The sequence below is a fragment of the Hipposideros armiger genome, unplaced genomic scaffold (assembly GCF_001890085.2).
Source record: "Hipposideros armiger isolate ML-2016 unplaced genomic scaffold, ASM189008v1 scaffold_491, whole genome shotgun sequence".
NCBI classification, from domain to species: Eukaryota; Metazoa; Chordata; class Mammalia; order Chiroptera; family Hipposideridae; genus Hipposideros; species Hipposideros armiger.
Window position 1 is genome coordinate 852,221 of NW_017731841.1, and position 20,164 is coordinate 872,384.

The following is a 20,164-nucleotide window of genomic DNA, read 5'->3' on the forward strand; positions in this document are numbered from 1 at the left end:
TCGGTGGGCCTCCCTGACTGAGGAGCGTCATTGAGATCAAAATCACCAGCAAGGAACTTTGCGAACCATCATTGGCACTGACACTCTTGTAGAGCATTGTCACCGTAAACTTCACGCAACTTTTCACAAGCTTGACATGCGTTCTTCTCTTCATGAAAGTAAAACAGTAAAATATGGCAAAAATGCACAGTTTGGTCTTCCATCTTCAACTTGTAAATCTCCAAAACTCAACCAAATTGTTCAGTTTTTTTTAGAATGAAGCTAGAACTTTCAGCTGTCAAATAATATAACAATAAGATAGGTGCGAATGACTTTAGTATTTTAAAAAATGAACTAGTGCCATCTGTTGCAAACATGTGTTATGACTTTTCCGACAACCCAATATTTCAACTTAGTAGTCATTTTTAAAAATTATACATCGTATATCTGTTTTGTTTCCAAGCCTGCTCTGTTTTGGTTTTCAGTTTTGAATGAAGTATTAAATTAGAACTCTAAACAATTAACATTCACTGAGTGCCTACTGTGTGTCATGAAGTATATAGCTTGCTGGGGACATGGAGGTACATGAGACACAGTCCTTGGCCTCAAAGAGCTCAAGGCCTGTCAGGGGAAACAGACTCATCAGGTTGCACTACTAAGAGGGGAGGGCCACGCTGGAGGCACATACCAGATTCTGGGGGCATAAAAGAAAGAAAACTGCACTTGGGTGCAGTCAGGTAGTGATGGAATCCTAAGACAGAAGAGAAGTCCTCCAGTTGTATGAGAGCCAAAATAGTTTCAGAGGTTGAACGCGTAATCCCCTGGCTGTTAATTGCTGCTTGCTGATGGGTAGCAGCTCAGCATATACCCAGGTGTCTGTGTGTTGAGCAGTAGGCAGTTGGTATAGTGTTTATTATGACTTGCATTTTCTAGGAGTATTGGACTATTTATTTCCTTTCATCGCACATAGAATTGTACCATCATTGAACTTATTCATTTGTTGGTCTTGTTGAAGACAGAATAGAGATTAGGATGTTGGTTATTATTTATTCAGCAACTGTATATAATTAAAGGCTTAAAGAAAAGGGTGGGATGGGGCCAGCCGAGTGGCGTGTTGGTTAGGAGTTGGCTTTGGAGCGTGAGCTCTGAGCAGCAGGGCCCCGGTTCGGATCCCACATGAGGGCCAGTGATGCTGCTGCCCCCTCTACAGCTAAGATGGTGAACAACAGCTTGACCTGGAGCTGGGCTGCTGTGAGTCACCGGCAACTGCATAGGCTGCAGTGGAGCTGCAGTGGGCTGCCGTGAGCTACTGTGAGTGGCTGGCAGCTGGCGTGAGCAGCCGGCAGCCATCATGAGCTGCCATTCGCTGCTGTGGGCGGCCATCCAATGGCCAGCGACCGATCTGCCTCAGCTGGGAAGAGCACAAAGATCACAATACCAACATGGGCCAGTGAAGCGACATCCTCTACAACTAGACTGAAGAACAAAAGGACAGCAACTTGTCTGTTCCCCTTCCCTGATTCCCCAATGCTGTTTCCCTCCCACAATTCCCCAATAAAATCTTTAAAGAAAATGGTGGGATGGATAGCAGGGGGAAATTGATAAGAGTTCCTCAACAGTCCAAACTTCCTTATGTGTTTGTTTCCCAGTCTTGGAAGTTAAAGAGACATACACATACAAACCTAAGTAGTTCCTGATGACCTGTCTGATTTGTTTTTTTATCCTTTCTATTTAAAGTGAATTCAGAGTTGAGGTCTCTTAAAAGAACATGGAAGGAGAAAGGATATGCTTTTCTGCTGTATAAGCCATGGTTCAGGTCCCTGCAAGTAATTATGCTGAGAGATCTTGGCAAAGTTTACAGTCTGTCAATTAGACAGTTGATGAATAGCCTGAATATCTCGATTGGTGTTTGTTTGCTGTGCTAGTCCCTAACCTGTGGACATTCGAGAAGGGAATGGATGTTAATCAGTCGGTTGTATAGTGATGAGGGTCTTGAGGAAAATGTGTATACTTAAGTGGATTTGCTACTAGTGAGAGATTTCCACTGGTAGGACCTGCCTTAGGACTGCTGTAGTGGAAATAGAGTTTGGACAAAGAAGACAGTCAAAGAGGGGCTTTTGGAAGGATTCTCCTCTTTGTCTGACAGGGAAGGGGAGAAAAGATGGTAAGGCAGGGTAGAAACATTGACTATTGGTGCCTGACACCTGCTCACCCACCTGTTTTCACAGTTAATTTGGTGAGATGACCTGCTGAGGGTGTGCAGAGTGCTGGGTGGGACGGAGTGGGATGACGGTTTGATGGGAGACGTCGGGGTGCCTCTGGGAGGCTGGAGAGCAGTGGCAGGACAGCTGCGCATCCCTGGGGGAGCCCTGGAGCCAGGTGTTTTCTCACACAGTAAGTAACTTCTGTCTCGCGTGTCTCCCAAGTGCCCATTGACCATTCTGACCTGGTGGCGGACCTTCTGAAAGAGCTGTCTAACCACAACGAGCGGGTGGAGGAGCGGAAGGGCGCCCTGCTGGAGCTGCTCAAGATCACGCGGGAGGACAGCCTGGGCGTCTGGGAGGAGCACTTCAAGACCATCCTGCTCCTGCTGCTGGAGACCCTCGGAGACAAAGACGTGAGCAGCGCTCTGGGTTCTGGTGTTTCCTGGTTTCTGCGGCGTGGCTTGGCTTCAGCTCTCCTTTCTGCATTGTGCTCACTGTTTACATCAAAACATGTTTCCAGTGTTTTCCGAGCACCAGTTAGTAGGATAATGTTTTTGTCAGACACAGGCCCATCCTGTCTTATACGCCAGTTTTTTCTGTAATTGGCTTTGTAGTAGTTGAGGGAAACTTGTTCCTACGTCAGGTCACTTTAACACAGACTTTCTTAAAACTTCGTTAGCATAAAATGTGTTTTTTTACAATGAGCTTTTTTCCTTGTGAGTTTTCTTTGTGGTTCATGTATAATTGAGAAACAGAGAGGTTTATTTTTTTTTAATCCCTACTGAATGCTGTGTTCTGTGAAATTCTGTCTTGGTTCATCCCTATATATGTTACAAGTCCCGGTATTCCTAATTGGTCAAGCAACAGGTTCAGAAACCACAGATAATGATGATTGTCGATTTTCTTCTATTGTTCTTAAAATAAGGAGCCCTCTTCAAACTGTGACATTTGAATGTGACAAACTAGGCATTTGTTATAATCTACATGTGGCGCCTAGTAGATAGCTCTTAAAAGAAGGAGGAAGCAAGTCACAGCCTTATGTTCTCACAAACAGAAACTGGAATGTGGGGATTGCCTGCATTACACTCTAGAAGTGAAAATCCAGCTCTCTGCACTGGGCTTTGTGTAGGCTAGCAGAAACAAAAATAAAGTAAATGTGGTGAGGAGCTCTAAGGGCAGGAACCAGGTGGAAGCCCCACAGCCCACGGTGCAGAGGTCACGCCCAGGGTCATGGTGGTGGTGATTGAGTGAAGACCGGTGAACAGAGGCTGTTGAGTGTCATGGTAACTCTGACTGCTTTCTGAAGCTTAGGATTAATGGTTTGGTAGAGGGTGAGTCAAGATAGAAGAATGGTGATAAAAGATCTCTATTAACTTTTCTTCAAGTATTGGCTCCTGAAGCACTTCTGCTTGGTGGGGTTTTGTGGTCGGGAGATAAAGTGATGTCATGTAGAGGGCAGCTAGACGGTTTGTTAGTGTGTGAATTGTACAGATGAGTGACAAAGAATCAGGATGTACTTTTTGGCTGTGTTTGGTGTAAACTCCATTCTCTTTTATTGAGCTTAGGAGTCTGTTTGGAATGGCTTTCCTCCAGACACATGACTGGGGCCTCAAGGTCCTCCAGCAACCCGAGGCCTGTACAAATTCCCCTCCCCCACGATCTCATCACGCAGGTCGGGAATAGTAAATGGCAGGTCTCCAACTGTCCTTAGCGAGTTCACAGTCTTACAGGTGATGTTGTCAAATGTTAGATGCTCTTTACTGGTCTTTTTGTACATTATACAAATAGGTAATTTGCATATCCAAGCCTCAGAAAATCTGGAAATCTCCAGGAGACTGATAATGAACTTAAATGTATTGTTCTCATTTGGTTCATTCAAGAAACCTTCCTGAGGTCCCTCTTAGATGCTAGGTCCTGGGAATGTCACATAGGCATGGCCCTGTCCTCATGGAGCTGGCTGTGTAGAGAGCCTCCGTCAGGTAAGCAGTGTGATCTGTGTCAAGGTGTCTGCCGGGGAAGATGCCAGGAAAACCCAGCTCTGGGTGCTGGGCCCGCTGGGTCCTGCCAACAGGTGTGTGTACTGAAGTGCCGTTGCGTTGTGTGCTGATGTCTTCCTTTCCTTTCTGTACTTCAGCACTCCATCCGAGCACTGGCACTGAGAGTTTTACGGGAAATTCTGAGAAACCAGCCTGCGAGATTTAAAAACTATGCTGAGCTGACGATCATGAAGACCCTGGAAGCCCACAAAGATTGCCATAAGGAGGTGAGCCAGAACTGGGGCACAGTTAGGTGTGAGGAGAGAGGAGGGTAGTCGCTGAACAGCTTAGAAAAGAGTTCCTTCCCTTGGACTCCGCCCGTGCTGTAATACAGGGGGCACACGTCAGTGCTCTCCCGGCGGCTGAGTGAGGGGCAGTGCGGTTGAGGGGTCAGTGCTACTTGGTAGGTTCCCGACTCCCTTTCCATGTGGCCAGCGGGCTTGGCCTGAGGGATTGCCCATGTCAGAGTTCCCTTGCTTTGGTCAGAAGGAGGCGTCTTTCATTTCCTTCTTTCATTTCCTTGCATTCAGCATCTGGCAGCCAGGTGTAGGTGGTCGAGATTGGTTTGAAGACACATACATCCTAGAGCAAGTTCCAGACAAGTCCTGGAACCGACGCTTCCTGCTCCAGTACCTCGGAGAGCTTATTTCACCCTCTGAGCCTCAGTTTCCTTGTGTGTAAAATAGGGATGGATATTATCACAGAGTTTCTTGTGAGGATTAAATGAGGCAACCAGTGACGACAGCAGGTGCCACCCTGTGTTGGTTTTCCTTCCCCCTTCCGCTTCCATGTGCTCCTCTCTGGCTGTGCCTCACATTTACAGTGCTAGCGCACTGTGCCTCTGGTTTCTGGCCCCCAGATGCTTATCGGAGAGCAGGAAGGATGCGTTTCTGTGCCCGGTGCACGCACTGCAGACATTGGACACTCAGTACATCATTGTTCAGTTGCTTACTGAATTGCTTCAGCCCCTTGCAGCTCACCCGTCCTTTGAATAGCTAGCGGCCTACAGAGCGTGGGGAGGGAGGTGGAGCTGTCCCAAGTAAAAATGATTGCAGTAACACCTTTCCAATAAAGCCACTGTGGGAAGCAGAACCATATTTTAGAACTTTAGCAAACTCACCTGACAGGCCATGGTTTGACCCCACAGTGACAGACACAGCCACTTGCTCAGTTCAGTCTCTTGGCTCACATTTGACCCTCTCGTGAGTACACTCATGGATTAATGTGATCGTGATTAGAGCAATTCTTATTCATATCTACAAAAAGAATCAGACCCTAAATTGTGGTTTTTCTCTGTTTAGCAGTTATGTGGCTACTGAACAAACTAGTCACTACCACTTTCACCTCCTCAAATGCCCACCACGATGGCAGGCTGGGCATGGGTGGGGGTCTCCTGCTCTGTCTAGGCACCTCCCACCTAACAGTCTAGCACAACACAGGTACATAAGTAATAGATGTCTCTTCAAACCAATAACTTACGCTTGCGAAACCTGGCTTGGTTATGTGATGGTAATAATCACTCGTGTTTGAACAAAACACTAATGTCTTATAATAACTCATTTAAAAAAATGTGAGGACCAGATGAGCTAATATAGTCAACAAAATTATTCCCAAGTGAGGAAAGAGAGTCCAAGAGGTACCGTAATTTGTCAAGTAACGCATGGCAGTTACTGGCAGAACCAAGCTATGAACCTGGTCGTGTGTCTGTCTCTTTTAAGAGGCAACGGACCTGTGCTGATATATATTTTTTTCTTTTCCTTTTTTTTCTCAACCGTAGTAACTTCTTAATGAGAATACATGCACAAAAAATGAGCTAAAACTGAAGTTCTTTTACACATATGATGTCCGTTGTTTTCACTGGGGAGGCATGCCTAGAATGTGGCGTGAAGGTGAAACCAAGCCCCTACAGTGTGTGGCACTCACTAGCGCTCCCCATGGAAGGTGTCTGCCTTGACCAGTGTGCATCCTGATCTTAAACTTGGAGACTTTGGCAGTGGACCCTACAAAGTACAAGTTAACAGAATTAAATACTTCATTTGCTATTTACTGTTTTCTTGAAGGATCTTGTTATTTTTTCTCTGCAAAATGAGAAATTTAGGAGCGAAAGTTCTTAGGTATGAAGTCCTTTAAATTGCCTAAGGGACAAGAGCAGAGAGCATCTGCTGCTGAAAGTCAATGTAGCAGCACTCAGTGGCTGCATAATTCCCGTAACCCAAGGGTCCACCTGCCGTCACTGATTACCTGATAAAGGCGGTGGAGAAACACTGTGTTCTGGGAGGCGCGCCCTTATTGGCAGGCCTCCCTGCTTCGCATACTTTCCGACTCACCTTGACTTGGTTGCCCTTGATGTTTCCCTTGGGAAACTTGACTGTCACTTTGCCTGACACTTTGACTTAGGCACCTATATATTTAGGTTTCAGGTATGGTTTTTATTTTTGGTTTTCTTTTCTTTGAAAATTCTTCTAGTCTCTCTTCTTTTACCCAGTCTGTCTCTGTTCTGCTTTTGTTCTTCTGGGCAAAATAGTTAGATGCACATAAAGTTTGTGTTGCAGCCATCATGTTGTCATAATTTTGCACACAGTATTTACCTAGTCACTAGACTTGCTCATCGTTACATTCAAACATTTATTCAGACATTATTCAAACATTCATTGGAAAGGATCCAAAATGTTTCTAGGCCCAATTATTATATTATTGCTCATACAGAGTCAGCATCTATTTTTCCTGTCTAATTAGTGTAATACATCCCAAGTGTGCTCATCCCGGGACTTCCTTCTCATAAGAAGCTAGTTGGTTTTGTATTCACAGGCAGAACCCAGGAGTCAACAGGAGGTGCAGAGCAGGAGACCCGGTGGGTTGACAGGTCTATTCTGAGAGACCTTGCCACCAGATGTCCTCTCTGCCTGCTGGGGTGGTGGCCACACCATTGTGCAAACTGTAGTTCTGGCTGTTGGGCTGTAGCCATGAAGGACAACTTCTTGAAATGTGTTTTCTGTATCATAGAAGGCCTTACGGAAGATAAATAAGGCAGAGCTGATGATAAGATGGCTTGTTTTATCCTATGGCCAGGGTCTGTTTTTTCAGACCCTGTGAAAAAGGAGCTGTGCGTGGAAAACATTTTTCTTACATGCTGAAAATGTACCAGGCACTAAATTTGTCTCAGGCACCATCTATCCTAAGCTAACATTGACATTCTGCAGCAAACAGGGTCAAGGTGTCGGGTACCAATTGAGAGTTTCTATTTAAAAAGTTGGTGTCTGTCACTTTAGACATGTTTTCATGTTCCCTATTTGAATAAGTAAATCGCTTTCATTGTCTAACGCCTTGTTTTTTTATATTCAGTAAATAAAATTTGCTATTGAGTTCCAGTGCTTCGTTAATGAAGTTACTGTGCTTTACAGTAGTGATAGCTTTTAGCAAACATCTTAAAGGGCTAAGGCTTTGATAAGTGACCTTTTAAAATCTTAAGTCCATTTTCTGTTTTTCAAGAGCACTCTTAATTTTAACTTTTCTGTTCTTAGAAGTTGTAATCTGTTTGTTAGGGCTGGCACAGAATCTCTTCCTCATTGATGAAGAGAGAATTTAATAAGAGAATTCATTCTATGATTGAGATTCTGGGATCAGTGTGAGGTATGAGTCTTGAGACAGAAAACCTGGTTTTCAGTCCAGCGTCTCCTCTTCTCCAGCTGTGTTGTTTGTTTTCATCACCTCTATATAAACCTACGTGAGCATGACTATTGTGAGAATCAGAGACATAGTAATATGGAAATACACTTTTAAAAATGTCATATGCTGTACAAACATTGCTACCTAAACTGTTTTCAGACTTCCTTATCCGTTTCAGAAGACCTATTTCTTGGTAAATAGTTGCTATATTAATTATGCATCATTTTATATACATACAGTATAAGAATAGTTGTTGCTTCCAGTCACTGTGCCTTGCATATAAACTTAAAAGAAGCACCCACTCTTATTTCTTGAAGATAATCTATAATTGAGACATTGTGATCACTAGGCTTAGCTTTTTCTGAACTTGGCCACATTAGTGAATATTCTATTACACTTGCTTATTAGAAGAGGAAAGTGTCATCATCACTTTATGTCACTATATTCATGTCACTGTATTGAGCCACTAAACATTTCTTGCCACACACACAAAAGTCTCAGTGCGTGAGGCATCAGAGGTCCAGCCTCAGGTGATGTGGATTTGTTTGGGCAAGTGTGAATCTTGGATAAATATAAAACAACCGCTGTTATGTCTCCAGGAGTTTTATTTTTAAATCATTTTTAATTTTATATTTTATGACTTCAAGGAATTAACAAAGCAAAGCCAGACCAAAATGATTTTAAAAGAGAATTTTGGGGGGACTAGTTTTCTGACTTCTGCATCACCCAGCTAGCATGGTGTGTCTTACACAGTCCTTTTGGCGAATATCATGGCCAGAGAAGAGCAGGCATGTGTCAGAGAGAAGGCATTTTAGTGAGCTGATGTTCTGTTTCAAATACCAATTAAAACTACTCTCTGGCCACCACCTTAACTGGACCCCTGCACTCTGGAATGGCCCTTAGCAGCCTGCCAGGGCAGCAGCCATGCTGTTAGTGGTTCTGAGAACAATGCATGGCGTGAACCTGGAGGAGTTACTTCACCTCTCTGGACCTTGGTTTTTCTTATCTGTTAGCCCAGGGAGTGGACTAGATGATTATCCATGTCTCATGCAGCCTCAAGATAATAGAAGTCGCTACTGAGTAACAAACCTAAACCTCTGTAGATTCTAAATTTCCAGTTTTCCATGAGCCCAATCTTGAGATGTGGCCAGAAGCCCATTTCCTTTGTTTGCTTTTTAACAAAAAGACAAAACCAGAGACCTGTATAGTCATATAAAGGTTCAGAGCTGCTGAGCCAATAGTTTGACACTATTCGCACAAACTCTGGTAAATGTTTTATTATTGGAGGCAGGGGGTTAGGGGTGGAGGTGGGGGGAAGTGCTCTAGTCTTCTATGGTTTAGGTGAGTTTAAAGCAAAGGAATTAACCTGTGGTTCAGAGTGAAATGCACTAGATGTTTGGAGTGGGCTGGAATAGTCAAGGAAGAGTGCCTGAGGTGTTAGAACCTATGACCGAAGTCATTAGGGGTTAGAACCTGAGACTGACTGAGAAGGAGTGTTAGGGAGAGAATTCTGACACTGAGTCAAAGCAGCATGGCCATGGGGAGGGAACCTGGGCTTAGAAGATACATATGCCTGGTCTGGATCTGCTGAACCAGGACTGCCATCATGTTCTGTCTGTCAAGTGGAGATACCGTTTCCCGCCTCACAGCGTTGTTGTAAAGGACCACACACAGTGTCCCGTTCTGGGTGGCTGCAGCGCCCACTGTTTTCAGGGCAAGGGGAATGGTTCTGCTTCTCTGATGAACTGAGCCCCCTAGGAGCCAGATGTGACTCCTACTCTACCTCCTGCAGCTTCAGAAAGGACAGCTATTGAGGGAGCTCAGATGCAGAGGCGTCAAGGAGGCCGTTGTTTAATATTGGAAGCTTTGAGTTTGGAGTTTGGAGACCTGGGTTCTCATCCTGCTTTCTCCAGTTCGCTGGCTGTGTGATCATGGACAAGTCACAGAAGCTCTCCGGGTCCCTAAAATGCTCGTACACTAGGCGAATTGGGGGAGCAGGGGTGCATTATGTCTTGTAAGGCCTGCCCTGCAAGGCTGCTGTTAATGTCGAGTGAGTGAGGTGGCTGACACTGTTGAAAACTGAAGATGCTGTCTTTTTATCCTTTTCCATTGAAGAAAGTCGACTGATTCTGAATAGAATTGTTGTCAAGTTTTTTGAATTACACAAAGCAGATAGAACTGTATTTCTCTAATTATTAATACATCTAAGAAGGCCATTTAAGTTTGGTTGAATTAACTTTAAAACTCCAATGAAAAACACAACTTGTGTCTTTGAACTACTGTGTTAACCGAATCTATCGCTATCTACACTGAGTGGCTGGGAAACATGTTTATGCTGGAAAACATCATGAGTTCTTAGAGATGGATATTGGAGATGCAGAAGAGGAGCCTCCAGGATGGGGGACACAGCCTCGTCCTAGGCTCCCAGCCCACCTGGTTCCTCAGCATGTCCCCCCATAGGTCCTAGTTCTGCCCTTTAGGGGAGGGCAGAGAAAGTCCTCCCACTTATGAGCCTTAGCACATTTGAGATAGTGTTGCCCTAAATCTGCTTTTCCAGGCAGGGTGTGATGGCTATGTCGTTAGAGATCATTTCATTCAGAATCTGTTTCCTGAAATATTTTGTGTATGCATTTTTTTTTAGGGAGAGCACTCACCAAGTAGGGGTAGAAGATAAGGTTTTTATAATCCAGAATACTATAAAAATCCTTGGTCCAGATCCTCCCCCTTATTTTACTGATGAGGGAACTGAGGCCTAGAAATTAGAAGAAATTTTCCCCAAGATCAGCAGATGGCAGAGCCAGATCCAAAACAGCCTAGCTAGATGAGGCTTCGCATGTCAGATTCATGTCCATGTTGGGCACTGCACCTTGAATCCCAGAATTTATAGCAGTGCCAGTCTTCCACCAAAGACATAACTTGCCCAGTATACGAGTGGACCCTAATACTTGGTGTCAATCCAATTTTTATAAGGGTCTTTCCAGCTTTTCCCAGAAGGTGGCGCCAACCTTTTCTTTAGCTTCCAAATGACGAAGGAGCTGAATTAGGTATATAGGAAGAGTTCTCTGATTCCAGCCATCGTTTCTGAACATTTGCTTTTTAATTTATTTTTCTATTTTTATTTTTTTTATTGAGCCAATTATTCTGATGTGTCTGTGAGAGGGCCAAATCAAACTTGTGAACTTAAAACATGCAGTTCAAATTTTGACAAGTTCTGTGCTCTCAAAGAAACCTTATCTTTAAGCAAACATTCATCAGTATTCTGAGTAATGATCTCATTTTTTTCAAAAAAGTTAGATAAGGAAATTAAGCTTTTCCTAGTTAGGCACTAGTTTTTCACTAATTTTGAAAAGGAAGAATTCCTGTTTCTAACCAGATGAGTAAAATCAGCAGAAATGGAACGTTTTGAGAGTTTCAAGGTGGATCAGGACCCAAAAGTCTACTTGATCCTGCTATTTTCATGAATGTGCTCCACCCCCTTTTATAAAGCCCTTGCCACTTCTGGCCACCTTGTCCACTCAACAGTCTTGTCCTCCTTTCTCTCTGTTGCCCATGTTGACTTTTGCTTTCTGTTTGCTTACATTTATAATCTTCGCTTCTTATGTTACACAGAACACAGGGACAAAACCTGAAGTTCACCCTGTTTCCGGCAGCTCGCCAAAAGCTGGGGTTTGGCTTCTAGAGGGGAGTCAAGAACACCTACCTGCTTTGCCAAAAGCAGTATGTGTCTTGGGAAACTCTCTCAAACCTCAGTAAAAGAGAGGGCCTCACACTTAATATCTTCAAGTGTAGCTGCTACAGTTTATTTTCAGAAAACCTTCTTATGTTAGATACATGGGATTAACTGCTTCATGCAAGTGACACCTAGGATTCCTGGAGTTTTATAAAGGGAAGTTTCCCGTCGGTTTAGGTTTGAGCTCAGTAAATATGACAGTCTGTTCCCCTAGCAGCTCACTACAGGGTAACTCACTTTAACCCGAAAGACAGTCGAGCACGGACTGGAGGAAAGGAAGGAAACCTTATTACAGAGTTCTCACTGTGAACCTGGCAACTTATTATCCGCGTCTCATTAATGATTATAGCATCTCTGAGGGCGCCAGAAGGTTTTTAGTTTGCTCCTGTCATGACTGTTACATGGCATGGCCGGGACTTGAATCCCAGTCTGTCTCCAAAGCGTGTGTCTTCCCATCCACTGAGCTGCTTCCCACCTCCAGTTGGGACCTTAAATGTCGATTCCTGTGCAACACTCTTTTATAACTTGGCTATATCTATGAAATCATCCAGTATTTTCTGACTCTTTTAATTTTTTTCCCATGTTTAAGAACCAAGACCCAAAGTTGCCTCAGTTAGTTAGTATGACAGCTTTCTGGCCACTGTGTCATGAAACTTGTGAATAGCGATTGCTTACAGGAAAAAGGATTGATTTCAGAGCACAGGCTCACTGCATGACTGCATGAACTGAAGAAGAGAAAAAGGGTAATCCATTGCATGATGGAGCTGTTCTAAGAAGTACGCTGCCCCTCTTCCAACCCCATTACTGGAAGAAGCTAACCCGACGTCAAGTCAGCACATGTGTATCCTTTTTTCCATCATGTCACCTAGATGGGACACTCTGGGCCTGTACAGCTGGTTGTCCTACGACCCCAGTTGGTCATTTGTGGGTATCTTGCCTTCCTCTGCACTGTCTGGACTAGCTCCTTAGTTAGAGCTTGTCAGTGCAGATTGGTGAGGCATGCCGAGAGCTGACTTTGCTAGTCATGAGCCTTTTTAAAAATACATGCACTATGGGAGAATTTATTGAGTACCTAATGTATATTGGACCTGTATTGTGCTGGGCATGGGGGTAGAAAGACGGCTGAGATGGGAGCTTGCTTTCAAGGAACTTTCAGTCTAGTCGGAGAGACAGTTTCAGCAGAATGTGTAAGTGCAGTTATCAGGGTGTGCACCTGAGGCTTCCTGGAGGTTCTGTTGAGGTGAGTGGATCCTGAGGGCTGGCTTGGTCCAGCCAGGGGAAGAACACGAATGAGCACCATTCAGGAAGAGTGCAGGGATTAGACACGGGCCCTGAGACACGGCTGGCAGGGCGTGCTCTCAGCTCAGTATTACCAGGGCTCAGTGGGAGGAGGAACAGCTGAAAATGGGACGGCACAGGCAGGCAGGACCAGGCCTGTTGGTCGTCCATGCTGGATTGAAGAACATGTACATGGTCATCAGGTTAGCATTTGGAGAGGCTATTAGAGCAGCAGACGTACTCGATATGAGCAGTGGGCCAGGTAGGAGGGGCCCACTGGTCAGAGTTCCGCTCTCTGGCAGCCCCAGAGCTCCCAGGCTGGCTGTAGACCTCTTGGTAGCACCTCTGCTGCCAAGCCCCACCTCTGGTATTGTTCCTGTTGTAAGGCCTAGCTAACAGACATCATGTGTTTTGTAGCTGCCATCTTTGTTATTTCTCTTAATCCAAATAATTGTAAAAGTAGGTGTTTCTGAGTCCTCATTTTAGACCGAGGATATGCCTTGGCAGAGGGCTGACCTGAGGTTGTGCTGGGCTGCTCTCAGAGGTGGAGAGCGTGGCGCCCCAGCCCCGGAGGCTGCCGCTGTTGGGGTAAAAGGGTAAAGGTCATGCATGCACACCAGGCCAGACAGCACTCTGCTTTACAGTCGAGGGACCTGTATAGAAAAAGCTGTACTTTTGCAGGAGATTAAGCTGGCAAGAAAAAATCACAGTGGGCCTCTTTTAAATAGTCTTATTTCCATGTGTATGTAAAGTAGAATGACGTGCCATAAATGTGACTGAGTTCATGCCTGCTGACACAGAAGCCTGCTCACTTACACTGAGCTGCCTGGGAAGGCTGAGCCTGCGGCCCGGCTAACACAAGCCAGACGCTTTCTGTGGGGAGGCTCCGTAGGGCCAAGGGCCCTTGAGCTGGAGGAGTTTCTGCAGAGCACCAGAGAACCTCTGCAGACACTCGTTCTGATTCCCCATCCCTCACCGCCCTCCCTCCATCTTATCCTGGCCAACTGCAGGAGCTCCTCAGGCAGCAGGTGCCCCCCCATCTGGCCCCTGCCTGCTTCCGTGGCCTCATCCTCCATCTCCTGGGCCTTCGCATCCTCACACTGCCTCTGCATGGACCACCCCGCTCCCCCTTCTCCCAACGCCCCCTCCTGGTGCCCATCATCCTCACCTCTGTGGTCTAAGCGCTGAGCTCAGTCCTGACACAGGAGTGAATGAAAGTACAAATGGAAGGCAGAGGGAAGGGTGGTAAGAAAAAAATTGCTGAGACTTTGAAATTCCTAAGATTCTTATGAGCTTTTTGAGAGTACGACAGGACTCTTAAAATAAAATTACCTTTCCACAGTGCTTTTCAGCAAAGCCTGACCTTTCACATACATAAGACGCACAGACAAATCTTAGAAATTCTGGATACCTGTCTTCTCACGTCTACACAGTATTTACCCTTGAACCACACTGGCCTGGGTCTCCATTTTGGCTCCTGAAAGGATTAATACATAATTCCAGTGTATGTCTCCACAGGTGTATGTGTTGTGTCCACAAACACTGGCCAGGTGATGATGGGGATGATTTATTTAACAAGACACCTAGCCTTGTTCAGTGCTTTAAGGAGATAGCAGGTTCTCCCAGGGCAAGTCCAAAAGGCCTCCAACATGAAAGCAGTGTGACTTTCAGATTCAGGAAGGTAGAACTTTTTCAGACAGGAACAAAGCGTCAAGCAGACAGGAGAAGGAAATTCAGTCCCTCATAAGTGTTAACCAGCTCGCTGGTGAGTGCCCAGCCTTGCTGCGTATTTCACGGCACAGAAGAAATGTTCCAGCTCCTGCCTGCTGGGCCTTTGCAGCCTGTTGGGGAAGCAGAAACACACATGGAAATGTCAGCTAGAATACAAAGCAGTCTACATCTGGTGCCAGAAATGAGGAAAAACTGTAGGAATTGAAGGAAAGAAGATGATTCTGCTGCCAGGAGGGCACATGTGTCAGCCACGTTTGTTTAAGGGACAATGAGTTTTCTGTTTAGCAGAGGAGAGTTTATGGAAACGGCAGGTAAGCAGAAATAGTAATAATAATAATGATAATAGATATTATAGTGTTCCCTAGGCAGCAGGCTCAGCTAACACCCAAGGAGTACCTGCTCCCTGCCAGGGGTCAGCTTTATTTCAGGAAGATGTACGAGGGCTGCCTCCCCTGGAGTGCAGCATTCTAGCACCTTCCGCCTTGAATCGAGGGCTGCACTGCTAACTTTCCCTGACCTCCAAAGGCATTTTAAGTAGATTTTTATGAATGCATTTTCCTTGCTACAAACGCTCATGCGATGTTCATTTTAATTTTTCAGTATAAAAAATATGAACGAAATAAAATTACCCTTAATCTTACCATTCTGAGAAAATGCATGTGAACATTTTATGTATTTCTTCTAGATTTTTTTATAACATTAAGTGCCAGCTATTGGGGTATGTGTAGCCAGAGTGGAACTTAGTGAAAAACCCACTGTTAGCAGCATGGCGAGCCCTAAACATGGATTTTTAAATGAGATGACTACAGCTCCCTGGTATGGGAAGGATTTTCCTTTTATCTTCACAAGAGTAGAGCAGACACGTGTCCAGTGAAGCATACTCCAGGCGGTGAGCCCTGTTCCCGGGTAGTGTGGCCCAGGCTGAACATAACAGCTGGGCGGTGTCTTGTCCCAAAGCCACAGCTGGAGCCCTGAGATCTGACCCTGTCCCTCCTGGAAAGTGGACCCAGGGCTCTGGCAGCAGCAGTGCCTCGTCAGGCTCTACAGTGACCGGTAGTTCCTGTGTCCACCGTGCGGCTCGGATTGACTTTCTGTGTCTCCTGTCCTCCCTGCTTCGTATGCTCTGACTTAGCCCACTCGTGCCCAGGACTAGAAGAGGCTTCCCAGGCAGTCTCTATGCTGTTCTGGTCAGTCTCTGCTTCAACCACAGAGCGCTGGGATGATGGGAGGCTTGAGCTGGTAGCCTCGGTCTTGTTGCTGAGTTAAAGGCAGAGCTAACTGCCTTTGAATAGCAGGACACAAAGCAGAGGAGAATCTTTTGGAATGACCAGTCCAGGTATTTCTGAACATTTCTCCATTAGGAGGAAAGTTAGATTTTCATTGTATTTTGTAAGAAAATGCATACCTGTTTATGGGGTCTTCATATAGCTTTTATATATGTACTCCTGCGCCAGTATTAGTAGTCACTGTTTTTCCCGAATATCCAGTACATCTCAGTGCCACTCATCACGTGGTCTCTGAGACACGCCCATTCACAGATGAGGAGACGAGGCCTTAGCACGCGTGAGTGGTATGATGAGGCTTTGCCTCCAGCTCTCTGAGCCCCAGCCCTGTGCTCTCATTTTCTCACTGGGTTTTGCATCAGGCGTTCATCTTTATTACAGAAGGTCTCTGTGGCCCTTGTGGTGACCATCATGTGTCCCAGTGCATCCCGATCCTCTCAGAGGCCAGAGGCTGCTCCTTTGGACCTGAGGTGATACCATGAGCACAGATTCCTGGAAAGGCAACTTTCCACAAGAGGCTCCTCAGGAAAGCACTTGGCACTTAGGCGCTTCCGTGGAAACATAAGTCGCGAAGTCGTTCTGACTTTCCTTCCGGCTTCTCTCAGTTATTCCAGTTGTTGGTGGCCCACAGGCCATTGGAAAGCATTTACATTTTCAAGTCCTGATCTTTTAGGGCAGAGACTCTCAAATATCCATGTACATAAGAATCTCCCAAGTGTTTATTAAAACAGCTTCCTGGGCTCCACCCCCACAGTCTCTGATGCAGCAGGTCCGGGCGGAACCTGAGAAGTTCCATTTCTAACAGGTTCTCAAAGATTTGGCTGCTGCCGCTGGGGGAGACTGCACTCGGAGAACCACTTTTCTAAGATTTTTGCCAGAATCCCCTGCCTCCCTATGCCCACTTTTCCCTCCAAATTACTCTGCTTCTACTTTCTTTAACAAAGTTGGCTAGATCAAGTGTTGGCTGCCATGTGGCATTCAGTGGAGTCTCATTTGGCCTCCAAAATTAAGCAGCAGTGTTTCTGGATCTTTCCACTCAAGCAGTATGTGGAGCTCACTCCCTGAGGGGACCTGTGTTTCAGGTGGTGAGAGCTGCCGAGGAGGCCGCGTCCACGCTGGCCAGTTCCATCCACCCGGAGCAGTGCATCAAAGTGCTCTGCCCCATCATCCAGACGGCCGACTACCCCATCAACCTCGCTGCCATCAAGATGCAGACCAAGGTCGTCGAGAGGATCGCCAGGGAGTCCCTGCTGCAGCTCCTCGCAGACATCATCCCAGGCTTGCTGCAGGTAGGCTCTGTGGTGGCATGGGTCACGTGGCCAGGGACTGTGGCTACACCACTCAGAGGGAGGTGGGGACTCTGCTGTCCTCATTCACGTGAAGGGGGACGGATAGGTAAGGCCAGACGGTGACCTATGGTTTGGAACCTGGGAAACTGCATGGCTTGGACACCTCACACCTTCTCTCTTGCCTTCTAGCCCACCCTCCTCTAATGTACCAGGAAGCTTTTCCTGGCAGCCTAGAATTGCGGCTCACAGAACGAACTGTGTAGTGTAAACATGTTTTGATTTTGTTTTGTTTTTTTCTGTTCATTCCTTCAACAAACCCTTGGCATGTCTGTGGGCCTCTGCCCTGGGCAGGAGGGCCCTGGGGTGCAAAATCAAGTAATGGTCCTTGCTGTCATATACCCAGCAAATATTTACAGAAACACTTCTGAGCATGAGGAGTTGAGTTAGACATACTCTGGAAGGTACAGATGATTCCCACTGCTGTGGCACTGCCTCGGGATGTTGTCTGCCGTGGGACACAACTCCGCCATGCAGACAGCTAGCGATGCTGGTGCCGTGTAGTGAGGTGACAGCTGAGAGCTATGAGATCAGTGGTGGAGAGGTGACTTCCAGGTCAGGGTGGCAGAGAGAAGGGCTCGTAGATGAAGTGGTTTAGATGGGTCCTGGAGAGAGATTTCCATGGGAAGGGTAGAGAGATCGGCTTCACATTTAATAAAAGCTGCTATTGCTGAGCATGGGGCCTGGGAATTTAAATATATACTGTTGAGGACTGGATTATTCCAGGCAGAGGGAAAGACACCATGGCTGAAATATGCTGGGGGCTTTGGAGAACAGCAGATAGTCAGTCCCATGTGGTGAGGGGTGGGGATGAGGCTGACCAGGAGGTGGAGTTCCCCTGTATAGGGACACTACCAAATCAGGCTTTGGGACCAGACATTTCCCAGCAGTCTTTGGATAGCAGAGAGGTTTGCTTGTAAGATTGAGTGACGTAAGAGTTCTCATTTCTTTAAAGGAATTTTCACGCAAAATTTGTTTTACCATTGGGAGAAATAAAAAAAGAAGCAAGGTACTTTTCCCTCTTAGTTTCCTTTTCTCATTCTGTCTCCCATGACGTTTCTTGGGTGACTCTACGGTGGCAGCTTATTATAAACAGCACCCTGTGCAGATGCAGATCAGTCTGCAGCTCACCAGCCTCCTGTTTGCAGCCCCAGGAGCCCCCTCACTCTTGGCACTATTAAGTTTTGGCCCCTCTGGGATGGAAGCCCCCTGGATTCAGTTGCAGAGCTAAGGTATATCCTAGCCGTTTTTGACAAGTCCAAGGTTGAACTATAAGGGCATTTGTGGCAATGTTGATGAAATGGTGACTGTGAAGCAAATCTTCGATCTCGTTTACTTTTTGTATTCTTCTTCTGACTCTGTAGGGTTATGACAACACTGAAAGTAGCGTGCGGAAGGCCAGCGTATTTTGTTTAGTGGCAATTTATTCCGTAATCGGAGAAGAGCTGAAACCTCACCTCGCACAGCTCACAGGGAGCAAGGTACGTATAGTGTTACAGCGATTGATACGCACACCTGGGCTCTGCCAGCTTGTCGGCAGCTCTGGACTTCAGACAAGTTTTTCTCATCATGTATGTCATAGCTGGGCCTCCATTTCTCCAAAAAAAAAACATTTTTCTAGTGATAAAAATGACCAACTATGTAATGAAGTCACATTAAATTACAACGTACTCTGTGGTAACACTTTTTTTTTTTTAAATGAGAGCTTTGAGCTTCTAGCCTATTCCCAAAGAGAAGATGACTGTTTAGAAATCAGCTTGTCTTCTCTCACAGAATCACTAAGGAAATTTACCTGCTAGGTTAACAGATTGCTGAGTAGGAACCAGGTTTCTCGTGGCATCAACAGGAATGATAGCTGACGCTCACCTTGTGCCTGCCAAGTCCCGGCCACTGTTCTCCACACTTTGCACTCATTCATTCAGGACAAGGTTGCCCTGTGGGATAAGTACAGCTAGCCCGCATTTAACCTGTCCAAGGGCACACAGGGATCTTACTCCAGAAGACAGGCTTTTAACTCACTAGGCTGCCTCTCATGTTCCTTTGAGTATTTGAAAGCCGGGCAGAAAATAGAACAAAAGGACTATTGGCTCATTGAAGATGAGAGTGGCCAGAGTGCTTATTGGTTTAAAAATAAACTCAGATCTCATGAACCTGCCAAGTGTGAGCAGGTAGGAACCCCCAAGCTCTGGCAGGAGAAGCAAGGGGGTGAAAGGCGGGGCCTCAGACCCCTTGGTGGGAAGGCTGGCTGGGCTGTGGAGAGGAGCCTGCTCCAGGGACTGCCTGTGGGGGAGGTGCATCGACGTGGCGTTCCAAAGTGCCCTGGCAGTGGTGTGACCAAAGCAGGAAGCTGGAAGTGCCTGAACTTGCTCCTTAGGAACGAAGGAATCAGCAAGTTACTCCCCGTTCCTTTTCGAATCGAGCTGTTCCTTTGACAGTTGATGACATCACCACAGTGTGAGCCTTGCTCCCAGAGCCCTGCCCACCTTTATCTTGAGCAGGGCCGCAGGACCCTCAGCACTATAGATACCTTGGGCCACTTTGTTGGGGGGCTGTCCTGTGCTTTGCAGGAGGTTCAGCAGGACCCCTGACTACCACCTGAGATTCCATTAGCACACCCCACCCCTCAGTGGTGACAGTCACTGAAGTCCGCACACATGGCCAGATGTCCCCTGGGAACACAGTTGCTCCTGGTTGAGAACCAGTGATCTGGGAGGAGAACTTCACTGTTCTTGCAGACAGAAACAAGCGTCTAGGTTGGAAGATGTGAGCGAGGCAGGTGTGGACACACGATTTGGGCACTGCTGCACCTGATGCCATTTTCCAGCGTCTCTTTCCTTCTCTGCTCCTAAAAGGCTCCTCCTCTACCCCTTCCCTAACCACGATCTGACAGGTACCAAGCTGAGAGTCACAA

At 46.2% G+C, this 20,164-nt stretch overlaps 1 protein-coding gene across 1 annotated transcript in view; it reads left to right on the forward strand.

The window, feature by feature from the left end:
• The window catches only part of CLASP1 (cytoplasmic linker associated protein 1), a 285,385-nt gene that overhangs the window by 254,380 nt on the left and 10,841 nt on the right, over nucleotides 1–20,164 (forward strand). The window contains exons 37-40 of the mRNA XM_019667264.1: nucleotides 2,406–2,596; nucleotides 4,318–4,446; nucleotides 16,990–17,196; nucleotides 18,618–18,734. Of these exons, the coding sequence (XP_019522809.1) occupies nucleotides 2,406–2,596; nucleotides 4,318–4,446; nucleotides 16,990–17,196; nucleotides 18,618–18,734 (644 nt within the window). The remainder of the gene's footprint in view (nucleotides 1–2,405; nucleotides 2,597–4,317; nucleotides 4,447–16,989; nucleotides 17,197–18,617; nucleotides 18,735–20,164) is intronic.